Source organism: Caretta caretta, chromosome 1 (assembly GCF_965140235.1).
Source record: "Caretta caretta isolate rCarCar2 chromosome 1, rCarCar1.hap1, whole genome shotgun sequence".
NCBI classification, from domain to species: Eukaryota; Metazoa; Chordata; order Testudines; family Cheloniidae; genus Caretta; species Caretta caretta.
Window position 1 is genome coordinate 230,509,299 of NC_134206.1, and position 13,248 is coordinate 230,522,546.

The window sequence follows — 13,248 nt, forward strand, 5'->3', positions numbered from 1 at the left end:
GACTTGTGCTCTTTCTCTGTATTTCAGGACGAGTTGGGCTATGGAAAGACATCTTCACTGTGTCAATGAATGAGAAATTTGATTTAGTTTATAAGCAGAAGATGGGAAAGTGTGACCTCACATTTGACTTTTATTTATAAAAAAATGCATGCATACAATATCCAAATATTAGCTAGAAGTGCTTTATGCATTCGTTTATTACCTGCTGGACAAACTGCTGTAGTTATTATGTGTAACATGACTTAAAAACAAACAAAATCTAAGTAAACCATAGGAAACACTATTATTCTTGATCCTAAACAGCTGTTTATCCTTCAACATTTTAATCTTTTGTCAACATGCAAGAATTTCATAGATAATACAAGAATACTCAGCTGTTATGGAATGTATTATATAAGTATAAGGTATGTATCATATATGCAACTAGAATGTACACTTTTTCAGCCCCACATTGATTATTTAATGTATTTTATAGAAGCTTTTCACTGGAAACCTAAATAAAATTCAGTAAACCAAATAAAAAATTATTTCAGAAGGAAATCAGTAAAAAGCCAAACCAAACTGTATGCTAGAATGATCTCAGGGGTTAGCTGTCACATTTATTTTTATAGTTGGAATGTCAAGAACAAAACAATCGTATCCCAAATTAATAAGGATAAAGATGGGGGTTTCCTTTAATTTCCGCACTTCCATTGTTTGTATAATTTCTGAGTGGATACCGTTCGCTGGCATACTTTGCAAGACAAACATAACTGTGGTTGTCACTCCGCGCACACATGCTCTTATGTCTGATAAGAAGTGGCTGTATTCAGAGTGAATGAAATTCATCCCTGTGAAGAGGACGGGCTATCACAAGGGCCTGTTCACTCACTTAAGTCTCAGTCAAGCCCTCAGCATAGGGTGTAAGTGAGTTGTAAGTGGTGCACAGGGGTTGTGCTGGGCCTATGGTTAGGAGTCAGTTTCTCCCAAGGTTTCTGTGATACGAGCTGGTCTTCCGCACAGGTCTGAGTTTCACCCATTGAGAATGATCCTCTTTGGTAACGAGCGCTTTCTGCTGGATTGTGAGCACCCTCAAGTTTCACTGAGATCACGGATGTTGAGGGAACTTAGTATTTTTGGCACTTTTACAGCCGTTCAGACATAAGCTGAAGATGGATGTACATGCTGGTACAAATACATAAATGAACTAGCAGGTCTTGAAGAAGAGATTTTAAGGATGCTCCAGCAGATGGGAGTATTACACAAGCGATGGTATTTATGCAGAATACAGTTGCAGTAATTGACTGTCAGCCATTAATAGTCTGATTTATAAGCAGGATTCGAGTTTATTTTTTCTAAGTCTTTTTATTTTCCTGATTTGCCTGTGGGTAGTTACATACTTAACCTGGTGCAGGCTACCATAACAATGAGATTCTACAGAATTATTGTACCTTTGATCCTTCAGTTAATTACATCTATATTTTTAGGTTCTCAGCTGCAGGAGGCCCGTTTTGCTAGCCCTATAGTATATCTCACCAAAAGCTGTGAGGAAGGACTAGCAGATTTTAGTATTTTGCTTCTGTCGGAAAATAACCTGTCAATGCAGGAATTGGCAAGTGGTGTGGCATGATGTGGCTTGACAGCACCTTTCCTTGTATATTTGTGAGTGAAACAGCTTTCAGTGAAATTTTATTTCTATTTTTATATTTTTAGTACTGTATGACTATTAAGCACTACACATTATAGTTCTGTGCTTGCTTGCCTATTTAATAAAGACATGTTCCATGCATGGAGGTTTGGTCATTTGTTTCATTAACATATGCAGGCTGAAAAGTGTCTTCTTTTTGAGTTCATTTTGTCCTTGTCAAGTATCAAAAGGCCAGATGCGCACACAAAATAGCTCCTGCATGTTATAGTTTTGCCTTCAGGACTGGGAACAAGGTGAGTCACTCATGACTACTCCTACTCTTGCCTACATCATGACCCTTTCTCCCCTTATTGGTTGAAATTCTTCCTTGTGCAGAGAGCTAGTTCAAGGCTCATGCCCACCTAAGTCTCACCTAAGCTCTGGTTTAAGGAATTGGGGCTAAATCCACAAAGGGACTTAGGCATTACATTGCTCAGTGTTGCAATGCCTAACAGTAAGGCACCTTGCCACATAGTGGAATTCACAGCCCTGAGTTAGGTGTACAATTCATGTGATGAAACATGCACCTGAGAATGGGAAACACAAAAGCCAGCAAGCTGTGCCGGAACTAGCCAATAGCGAATACTGAGAGGGGTGGGGGCTAAACTTCACCCTTCTCAGGGATGTAGGCATCTAAGTTTGGGCTGGATGGAGGCACCTGTCACCATTTGGGATTCTCAGCCACAAACCCTCTCCTGGAGTTAGGCACCTAAAGCATTTCTTGCAAGAAATGCAGCAGCACATGCCTAATGGCTAAGGTTAAGATTTTGTCATGGAGATGATGGATTCAGTGACTTTCCAAGACCTCCATCACATTTTCAGCTTCAACCCCATGCCCTGGGGTGGCGGGGCTGGAGTTGTCAGCCACTGGGGGCTGTGGGGCCCTGGAGCTCCGAGCCACTGGTCCCTGAGCTCTGAACCACAACAGACAGCAGGGGCTAGAGCTGTCAGTCTTAAGCTAATGCCAAATAAAATGCCAAAATCTTAATCTAATGCCATATAAAATGGTGACAGACTGGAGGTGCCACTTCCTAACCCCTTCTAACTGTTAGCCCTATGGTTTTTGCTCTCAGCTGGGCTACAGAAGACTAGTGTTCAATTCCCCCTTCTGCCTTATGTAAGGAAGTAATTTGAACTTGGGTTTCCCACCTCTCAGGTGAATACCCTGACCCCTGGACTGTAGAGTGAGACTCACTCTCCGACCTGATGCATATTTAATTATTGATATCCATGGAACAGCTTCAGCATGACAGTTAGAGACAGATTCACCCCAGAGTCCTTCTGTGGGTCAGACCTGATCCAAATGGGTACATTACATAGGCCTTGTGGTGGCCCTCTGAATTTTTCCCCATAGAGAATGCCTTACTGAGATGACTATAATAAAAATCACTGAAAACAGAACAGAGAGAAGGAAGGAGGAGGGGACATTAGAAAATTCATATGAAATGTTCTTGACAATCACTAAATAATTAAAATTTTATCTTTTTCTGTTGAAATAACATTTTACTAGCATGGAATAGCAATTGGAACTCAGTTTTGATGAGTTTTGTTGTAGCTAATTACTCAGCTCAGATGCCATTTAATGCCAGGATTCTGCAGAATACAAGAGGAAGAGCTGGATGGCACACACTGTTAATTGCAATGAAATTAAAAATGGGCTGTTAACACACACAGAGGCTACTGTGCTTGTGACCCATGCCCTATGAGGTGTTGAACACAATGAGAACTGAAGGCACTCCACATTTCATAGAACCAGTCCCTTGATGTGCAGACATGCATTAGGTATTACTCCCACAGGCCTTGATTCATCCAGATATAGTTCTCAAAGAGAGAAGGCTCAAGTAGAAGAGAAAGCACGACAAGCATGGATTCATGGTTAGTAGGGGTGAAGGCTCTGGGTTCCATTCCCAGCTGTCGCAGGGGGCCATGACAAACGGATGGAACTTGGAGCCACCCTGAGGCAGCTTTAACTTCTGGCAGGGATTGAGGCAGCCCCCAGAGAGCTGCCAGGGGCTGTGCTGCTCCAGCACACCTGAGGATCCAGCCCTCTTCATCTAACCCTGCTCACAACAGGTTTAATCAATAGGGTGTTTAATCTGCCAGCAGCCTGCCTAAACTAGAGCGCCCAACAGTGCTAACATCCTGGATCCGAGAGCATATTAGCACTGGTGAGAAATTTGGCAAAATGTTCCTTGTGTAGGAAAGGCTTACAGGGCCAGGGAGTGCACTTTGTTCAGTAGTAGGAAGACAGAAAAGGAAGCTAGTGAGAAATCACTAAATATTCTTAATCTAATGATCCGCAGCCTTTTTTGTGGGCTAATAATATGCGCGAGGTTACGGGAGCTCAATAGTTCAGACTATAATGATAAAGATTTATATGCTTGGCTCATTATTATCATCAACCACTCAGATGCTTCCCTCATCCGCACCAATGTTAAAAATAGCTCCACTTAGTAGCCATAAGTAAAGATTTTGGAGGAAGGCTTTAAATAATAGCCCTACCCTCTCTGCTGAAAGGGGAAAGGCTAAAAAAAGACACATCAGCGTTTCAAACAAAAAACCCAACAGTGACCATTAATGTAAAAGGAAGTGCTCAGATATCATGAGATGTCCGCTGTTGCTGGGGGACACAGAGCAGAGATGTTATAAATAGTAGTACTGCACTCTTCACTCTTGTACTTTCTCCTACTCAATAATCCACCCAATTGCTTTAATGTAGACTGCATAGACTGGTGACCTCTAGTGGTCAAATCACAAGTGTACACAGATGTAAGGTACTGTTCACTTGATGCAACGTAGATGATGCAAAGCAAAAGGCACACAACTAACTTCACATACTGGAAGAAAGGACATCTGGATATGCTGGTGGTATATTAGCGGACAAGGAAGAGGGAGTTTATGAAAGGAGGCTCTTTCATTTAGGAATGAGAGAATCTCTATATCACAGCGTGCCTGGCCCCTGTAAATGAAGCAGATCCAGTGCCACTGTACCAGACCAAGGGCTCTCATTCAGCCAACTAAGAGGGCAGGGCGTCTGAGAGGGAGAGAGACCTGGTAAATCATCTGCATGAGTCAGCGTTGAAAAGGGAGGGGGCAGGTGCATGGGTGACTGACCATTACCAGAGCCAGGAGATAGTATCTGATTAATGGGGGAAGGGGGAAGACAGGAGAACAGCAAGAGGAATTTAGTGTCAGGTATCCCTAAGCCAGAGTGCCAGGCCTGGACAGGGGGAGTTGCCTGCTGATTTTTAAGCCAGAGCCCAGGGCTGGAGATGGCTGAAGGCAGGGGAGCAGTGGAAGGGTTTATCTTCTGACTTCTCCACACCGGCAAACTAGAACCAGGGGAACACTGAGGGGGCCAGGAGGAGAGAGGGATGCGCCCCTAATGAGGATGATCTCTTAGCAGAGAGGCTGGGAAGAAAGGTGCTGCACTCCAGCTGGAAGGGCTGGGATAGGTATCCTGGCAGAAGACGGACAAAAAGTCTGCGTGTGGCAGAAGGTGCCAGTGTGTGATTTGTGGGGTGTTGAGGGATGAAATATCTTGCAATTTTAATGACTACTTATGTTGAGAGTGACAAATGGACTATGTGTTGGGACTTACATTTTGAACCACTTGTGGAATGTTTCTGTAATAAAACAGCCCCAAGGCGGCATACTGTGGAGGCGAGAGTCTGATGTAGAGACCTTGGGTTACCTCAGTGGGAAAACTGAGGCAGGTGCACCTGGTGTATCATAGCTGGCTGCAGGAAGGTGCTCTGGGTGGGCCCACAGGATGACACTCCTGCAGAATTGTGTCCTCAGGTGTGCAAGGTTTGGCCACATTTAAAGTGAGGAGTATGTGATGGGTCCCCCCAGGGGTGCCATCTGTAACTGGGGTACAGCTGAGCCCTCTGTCTTACCAATCTGGGTTCCTTCTCACAGTGTGACATTGTGAAAAGCTGCAAAGCCCTCCAAGCTTGCACTCATACCAACATCCACAGGCAGGGACCCACCCAGCTGTGTTCATGAATGTTCTGCCAGCCACTGCATGAACCAACAATAAAGAGGCTCCAGCCAAAATACCCCCAGCCTAACACCCCAGAGCTGTACCGTCCTGCCCCAGTCAAAAGCTCTATTAGTATGAATTTATTACCCAGTTATTGCCCTTCCCTCAATGTGGAGAGGAATATGCACAAAGCCTTTGTTAACTGAACTGAGATTTTCCCCCCAACACTTCACTCAAAACACACTGTTTTAGGAAAAAATATAAAATAGATTTATTAACTACAGAAAGTTAGATTTGAAGTGATTAGAAGTGATAGCAAATAGATCACAGTAGATTACCTAGCAAATAAACAAAACACAATATAAGCCTAATATAGTACACAGGATTTGAATCAAACAGTGTCTCACCCTGTTAGATGGTACAAGCAGTTTGTAGATGTTTTATACACAGGCAAGAATCCTCTTTTCCAGCCTGGAACCAGCACTTCCTAAGGTGGTGAGTTGTAGAGGGAGTGAGGCCCCTTGGTAATGTCACTTTCCCCTATTATAGGTTCTTCCATATTGCAGGAACCCCTTTGTTTCAAGCCAAGCTCCCAGCCCAGTTTATGGAAAAATGGAGTTCAGTATCATGTAGTCTCGTCACATGCCCCCGCAGCATGCTTGATGAGTCATGATAGCCATTATCTATAGGCTGTCTGAAGCTTCCCCAGGTGAGGACAAGCCTTTTCCATGGCCCACTGTCTTTGCTGATGGTCCATTCAACTTGCATAGGCCATTCATGATGTGCTGGCTAGCCTGAATGCAAACGAATTTTTGGGTGTTACCCAGGAGTAAACAAATTTGAAATGCAGGTACATAGTCAATATTCATAACTCTAGATACAAAAATTATACATTCATACAAATAGGATAATCATATTCAGAAAACCATAACTTTTCCATAAGTACCTCACATGACATGTCTAGTACAAGATGCAACATAATTATATCCTAATCATACCATAATCATATTTACTATGGTGAATATGGGGTGCAGAGGGTCACAGGGTAATGTTCATTTTACCAACAGTGAGAAGGGGCTGTCAGGATACTCACCTAATCTTTTTTCCAATAGGGGAAGAGACAGCAATCCTGATTCTCCAGTCTGTCTATGCTTAGAGCTTTGCGTGGATACAGAATTTGTATCTGCATCTGATCCGCAAAAATGATCCACGGATATAAAGCAGATATCCGTAGATTTGCAGGGCTCTATCTATGCTATCTTCAAAGTCTTTTTTTTAAACTGTTAATGTACTAAGATAAGTTCTGCATTCAAACTGAAAAACATCTTCTGCTTACTTACAAAAGTACCCTTTCCCCCAAACAAGGCCTAGGACTACAATAATTTATGTGGGAAAAGATACTTATTGTAAAAATTGCTCTATGCACGTAAGCCAAAACCTCCTCTGTGAAACCATGTGATGACATAAGAACACAAGAATGGCCATACTGGGTCAGACCAAAGGTCCATCCAGTCCAGTATCCTATCTACTGACAGTGGCCAATGCCAGGAGCCCCAGAGGGAGTGAACCTAACAGGTAATGTTCTAGTGATCTCTCTCCTGCCATCCATCTCCACCCTCTAACAAACAGAGGCTAGGGACACCATTCCTTACTCATCCTGGCTAATAGCCATTAATGAAGCTTACAAGAAGTAGAAGGTTGGACATATGACCAGGGAAGAGTATAAAAATATTGCTCGGGCATGTAGGAATGAAATCAGGAGGGCCAAATCGCACCTGGAGCTGCAGCTAGCGAGAGATGTTAAGAGTAACAAGAAGGGTTTCTTCAGGTATGTTGGCAACAAGAAGAAAGCCAAGGAAAGTGTGGGCCCCTTAATGAATGAGGGAGGCAACCTAGTGACAGAGGATGTGGAAAAAGCTAATGTACTCAATGCTTTTTTTGCCTCTGTCTTCACGAACAAGGTCAGCTCCCAGACTGCTGCGCTGGGCATCACAACATGGGGAATAGATGACCAGCCCTCTGTGGAGAAAGAGGTGGTTAGGGACTATTTAGAAAAGCTGGACGTGCACAAGTCCATGGGGCCGGACAAGTTGCATCCGAGAGTGCTAAAGGAATTGGCGGCTGTGATTGCAGAGCCATTGGCCATTATCTTTGAAAACTTGTGGCGAACCGGGGGAAGTCCCGGATGACTGGAAAAAGGCTAATGTAGTGCCAATCTTTAAAAAAGGGAAAAAGGAGGATCCTGGGAACTACAGGCCAGTCAGTCTCACCTCAGTCCCTGGAAAAATCATGGAGCAGGTCCTCAAAGAATCAATCCTGAAGCACTTACATGAGAGGAAAGTGATCAGGAACAGTCAGCATGGATTCACCAAGGGAAGGTCATGCCTGACTAATCTAATCGCCTTCTATGATGAGATTACTGTGGATGAAGGGAAAGCAGTGGATGTATTGTTTCTTGACTTTAGCAAAGCTTTTGACACGGTCTCCCACAGTATTCTTGTCAGCAAGTTAAAGAAGTATGGGCTGGATGAATGCACTAATAAGGTGGGTAGAAAGTTGGCTAGATTGTCAGGCTCAACGGGTAGTTATCAATGGCTCCATGTCTAGTTGGCAGCCAGTGTCAAGTGGAGTGCCCCAGGGGTCGGTCCTGGGGCCGGTTTTGTTCAATATCTTCATAAATGATCTGGAGGATGGTGTGGATTGCACTCTCAGCAAATTTGCGGATGATACTAAACTGGGAGGAGTGGTAGATACGCTGGAAGGCAGGGATAGGATACAGAGGGACCTAGACAAATTGGAGGATTGGGCCAAAAGAAATCTGATGAGGTTCAATAAGGATAAGTGCAGGGTCCTGCACTTAGGATGGAAGAACCCAATGCACAGCTACAGACTAGGGACCGAATGGCTAGGCAGCAGTTCTGCGGAAAAGGACCTGGGGTGACAGTGGACGAGAAGCTGGATATGAGTCAGCAGTGTGCCCTTGTTGCCAAGAAGGCCAATGGCATTTTGGGATGTATAAGTAGGGGCATAGCGAGCAGATCGAGGGACGTGATTGTCCCCCTCTATTTGACATTGGTGAGGCCTCATCTGGAGTACTGTGTCCAGTTTTGGGCCCCACACTACAAGAAGGATGTGGATAAATTGGAAAGAGTCCAGCGAAGGGCTGGAGAGATGTAACACCACTAGTTACATCTCTCCATTCTGAAAATTTACCATTTATTCCTACCTATTCCCTGTCTTTTAACCAGTTCTCAATCCATGAAAGGATCTTCCCTCTTAGCCCATGACAACTTAATTTACGTAAGAGCCTTTGGTTAGGGACCTTGTCAAAGGCTTTCTGGAAATCTAAGTACACTATGTCCACTGGATCCCCCTTGTCCACATGTTTGTTGACCCCCTCAAAAAACTCTAATAGATTAGTAAAATATAATCTCCCTTTACAGAAACCATGTTGACTTTTGCCCATCAATTTATGTTCTTCTATGTGTCTGACAATTTTATTCTTTTCTATTGTTTCAACTAATTTGCCCAGCACTGACGTTAGACTTACCGGTCTGTAATTGTTAGGATCACCTCTAGAGCCCTTCTTAAATATTGGCATTACATTAGTTATCTTCCAGTCATTGGGTACAGTAGCTGATTTAAAGGACAGGCTACAAACCATAGTTAATAGTTCCGCAATTTCACATTTGAGTTCTTTCAGAACTCTTGAGTGAATGCCATCCGGTCCCGGTGACATGTTACTGTTAAGTTTCTCAATTAATTCCAAAACCTCCTCTAGTGACACTTCAGTCTGTGACAATTCCTCAGATTTGTCACCTACAAAGGACAGCTCAGGTTTGGGAATCTCCCTAACATCCTCAGCCGTGAAGACTGAAGCAAAGAATTCATTTAGTTTCTCTACGATGACTTTATCATCTTTAAGTGCCCCTTTTGTATCTCTATGTCCAGGGGCCCCACTGGTTGTTTAGCAGGCTTCCTGCTCCTGATGTACTTAAAAACATTTTGTTATTACCTTTTGAGTTTATTGCTAGCTGTTCTTCAAACTACTTTTTGGCTTTTCTTATTACATTTTTACACTTAATTTGGCAGTGTTTATGCTCCTTTCTATTTACCTCACTAGGATTTGACTTCCACTTTTTAAAAGATGCCTTTTCATCTCTCACTGCTTCTTTTACACGGTTGTTAAGTCACAGTGGCTCTTTTTTAGTTCTTTTACTGTGTTTTTAAATTTGGGGTATACATTGAAGTTGAGCCTCTATTATGGTGTTTTTGAAAAGTGTCCATGCAGCTTGCAGGGATTTCTCTCGAGTCACTGTACCTTTTAATTTGTTTAACTAACCTCCTCTTTTTTGCATAGTTCCCCTTTCTGAAATTAAATGCCACAGTGTTGGGCTGCTGAGGTGTTCTCCCCACCACAGGAATGTTATTATATTATGGTCACTATTTCCAAGCGGTGCTGTTATAGTTACCTCTTGGACCAGATCCTGCACTCCACTCCAGACTAGATTGAGAGTTGCCTCTCCCCTTGTGGGTTCCTGTACCAGCTGCTCCAAGAACCAGTCATTTAAAGTATCAAGAAATTTCGTCTCTGCATTTCGTCCTGAGGTGATATGTGCCCAGTCAATATAGGGATAATTGAAATCCCCCACTATTATTGATATTTTATTTTGATAGCCTTTCTAATCTCCCTTAGCATTTCATCGTCACTATCACTGTCCTGGTCAGGTGGTCAATAATAGATCCATACTATTATATTCTTATTAGAGCATGGAATTACTATCCATAGAGATTCTATGGAACATATGGATTCATTTAAGATTTTTATTTCATTTGATTCTACATTTTCTTTCACATATAGTGCCACTCAACCCTCACCCACCCCCCGCCCCCGCATGACCTGTTCTGTCCTTCTGATATATTTTGTACCCCGGAATGATTTTGTCCCATTGATTGTCCTCAGTTCACCAGGTTTCTGTGATGCCTATTATATCAATATCCTCCTTTAACATGAGGCACTCTAGTTCACCCATCTTATTATTTAGACTTCTAGCATTTGTGTACAAGCACTTTAAAAACTTGTCACTGTTTATTTGTCTGCCCTTTTCTGATGTGCCAGATTCTTTATGTGAATGTTTCTCATCTGATCTGGCTCATACTTTATCCTCTTCCATCCCCTCCTCCTGACTAAAACCTAGAGAATCTCTATCAATAGACTCTCCTCTAAGAGAAGTCTCTGTCCAATCCACGTGCGCCTCTGCAGCAATTGGCTTTCCCCCATCTCTTAGTTTAAAAACTGCTCTGCAACCTTTTTAATGTTAAGTGCCAGCAGTCTGGACCCACTTTGGTTTAGGTGGAGCCCATCCTTCCTGTATCGCCTCTCCCTATCCCAAAAGTTTCCCCAGTTCCTAATAAAACTAAACCCCTCCTCTCTACACCATCATCTCATCCACGCATTGAGACTCTGAAGCTCTGCCTGCCTACCTGGCCCTGCGCGTGGAACTGGAAGCATTTCTGAGAATGCCACCATAGCAGTCCTGGATTTCAGTCTCTTTCCTAGCAGCCTAAATTTGGCCTCCAGGACGTCTCTCCTACCCTCCCCTATGTCAGTGGTACCTAGATGTACCATGATCACTGGCTCCTCCCCAGCACTACACATAAATCTATCTAGATGCCTCAAGAGATCTGCAACCTTCACACCAGGCAGGCAAGTTACCATATGGTTCTCCTGGTCATCACAAACCCAGCTATCTATAAAAAGAAAAGGAGGATTTGTGGCACCTTAGAGACTAACAAATTTATTTGAGCATAAGCTTTCGTGAGCTACAGCATCCAATGAAGTGAGCTGTAGCTCACGAAAGCTTATGCTCAAATAAATTTGTTAGTCTCTAAGGTGCCACAAGTCCTCCTCTTCTGTTTGCAGATACCGGCTGCTACTCTGAAATCAGCTACCTATGTTTCTAATGATCGAATCTCCCATTACTAACACCTGTCTTTTCCTAATGACTGGAGTTCCCTCCCCCAGAGAGGTAACCTCAGTGCAAGAGGATACCCCATCATCATCTGGAAGGAGGGTCCCAACTATGGGAAGGTTTCCCTACGTTCCCGTTGACTGCTCTCCTTCTCTGGGCCTTTCATCCTCCCTAACAGCGCGGGGGCTGTCTGACCGGAGATGGGACAAATCTACAGTATCCCGGAAAGCCTCATCAACATACCTCTCTGCCTCCCTTAGCTCCTCCAGTTCCGCCACCCTGGCCTCCAAAGCCCATACACGGTCTCTGAGGGCCAGGGGCTCCTTGAACCGAATGCACACATACGCCACCCGCCCACAGGGCAGGTAATCATACATGCTACACTGAGTGCGATAAACAGGATAGCCACTACTCTGCTGCTGGGCTTCTGCCTGCATTTTCTTCCACAGCTACCTAAGTTAATGATAGGGTTTTTGTTTAAATTAAGAAGTTTTGATTATAGTTTAGTTTAAATGTTTTAAAGAATGGCAAGTGTACCTCGCCTCCTTCCCACTCCAACTCCCTCTCGAAACTCCCTGTTAGCGGCCCCTGTTCGCAAAGGTCCCTGGTCGCTTGCTCACTGCTTTAGAAAGTCCTGGCCTTCTTGATAGCCCCAACCTCTGACTAAGATGACGTACCATCTTAAAGCATAAAAGTGAAACTGCAAAAAATGGGCTCTGGTTTCAGGAAAGAAGAATCAAAGGAAAGCCAAAATACTTCATGTTCTGTCCTGGAAAAATAACTTAGAAACCTATAAAAAACCAAAACAAACTCTGATGATAGAAATCCCTATCACCCCCCTGTGGCCATTTATAATCACTTCCATGGACACCTAAGATCTACAGCACCCATCTGGAAATAGTTAGGGGGTGTGGTCTTCATCTAAGAATGCAAGAGGTTAAAAAAAAAACCCACTGTAATTGTCCAGATTCTGTGACCCTGAAGTACAGATACCACCACTGTCTAGCACTGCACGGCTCCTAATCTGCCCCAGAAATAGTACTTGCTTTGGCTAGAACCACGCATTCAAGACCTAATCTCAGTGTAAGGTACCACAACTTTTGTTTTTCCCCTGCCCGTGTAGCGTGGTATATATTACTTCTCACAGCTTGCTTTTGGAGTAGAATTACCCTCCCCCCACCTTTTGTAGTAAAAAGGGAGCATATGGCTCTGGCTCCCCTTGACAGGTGAAATTCATGCTGGTGCAGAGAGCTGTGTACCACCCTGAGTCCCGCTTCAACCCTCGCCACTCCACAGAGTGCAGTAACATTGGAGCTGTGCTGCCTGGACTTCACTCCTAAGTAGCTGCAGCCAGTCCCCCCAGGAAGGAGGATTTCACTGGGTGGAGACGGCCTGGGGACGGGTTATATTATTTTGTAAAAAGTTACTGTTTTGGCTGGGTGTGTGGGTGTGTTTTGAGGCAAGGACAGCTAACCACTAAAGGTGCGGTGTGCAGCTCCTCCCAGCTGGGCAGGACCTAGTCTCGGGAAGTAACTATAATGAAGTTGCGATGTGTGCGATCTGCCTTGGGGGAGACAGTGAAAGTGTTTGTGCCAACAACACAGCAGCAAGAGGAGAGCTGCCCC

The 13,248-nt window shown here is 43.9% G+C and overlaps 1 protein-coding gene across 2 annotated transcripts in view; it reads left to right on the forward strand.

Annotated features, from left to right (window-relative positions):
* The window catches only part of SULT4A1 (sulfotransferase family 4A member 1), a 41,808-nt gene extending 40,040 nt beyond the window's left edge, over positions 1-1,768 (forward strand). For both annotated transcript variants that reach the window (XM_048825294.2, XM_048825301.2), the window contains one exon: positions 28-1,768. In XM_048825294.2, the coding sequence (XP_048681251.1) occupies positions 28-140 (113 nt within the window). In that variant the 3' untranslated portion in view covers positions 141-1,768. The remainder of the gene's footprint in view (positions 1-27) is intronic.
* Positions 1,769-13,248: the final 11,480 nt, after the last annotated feature.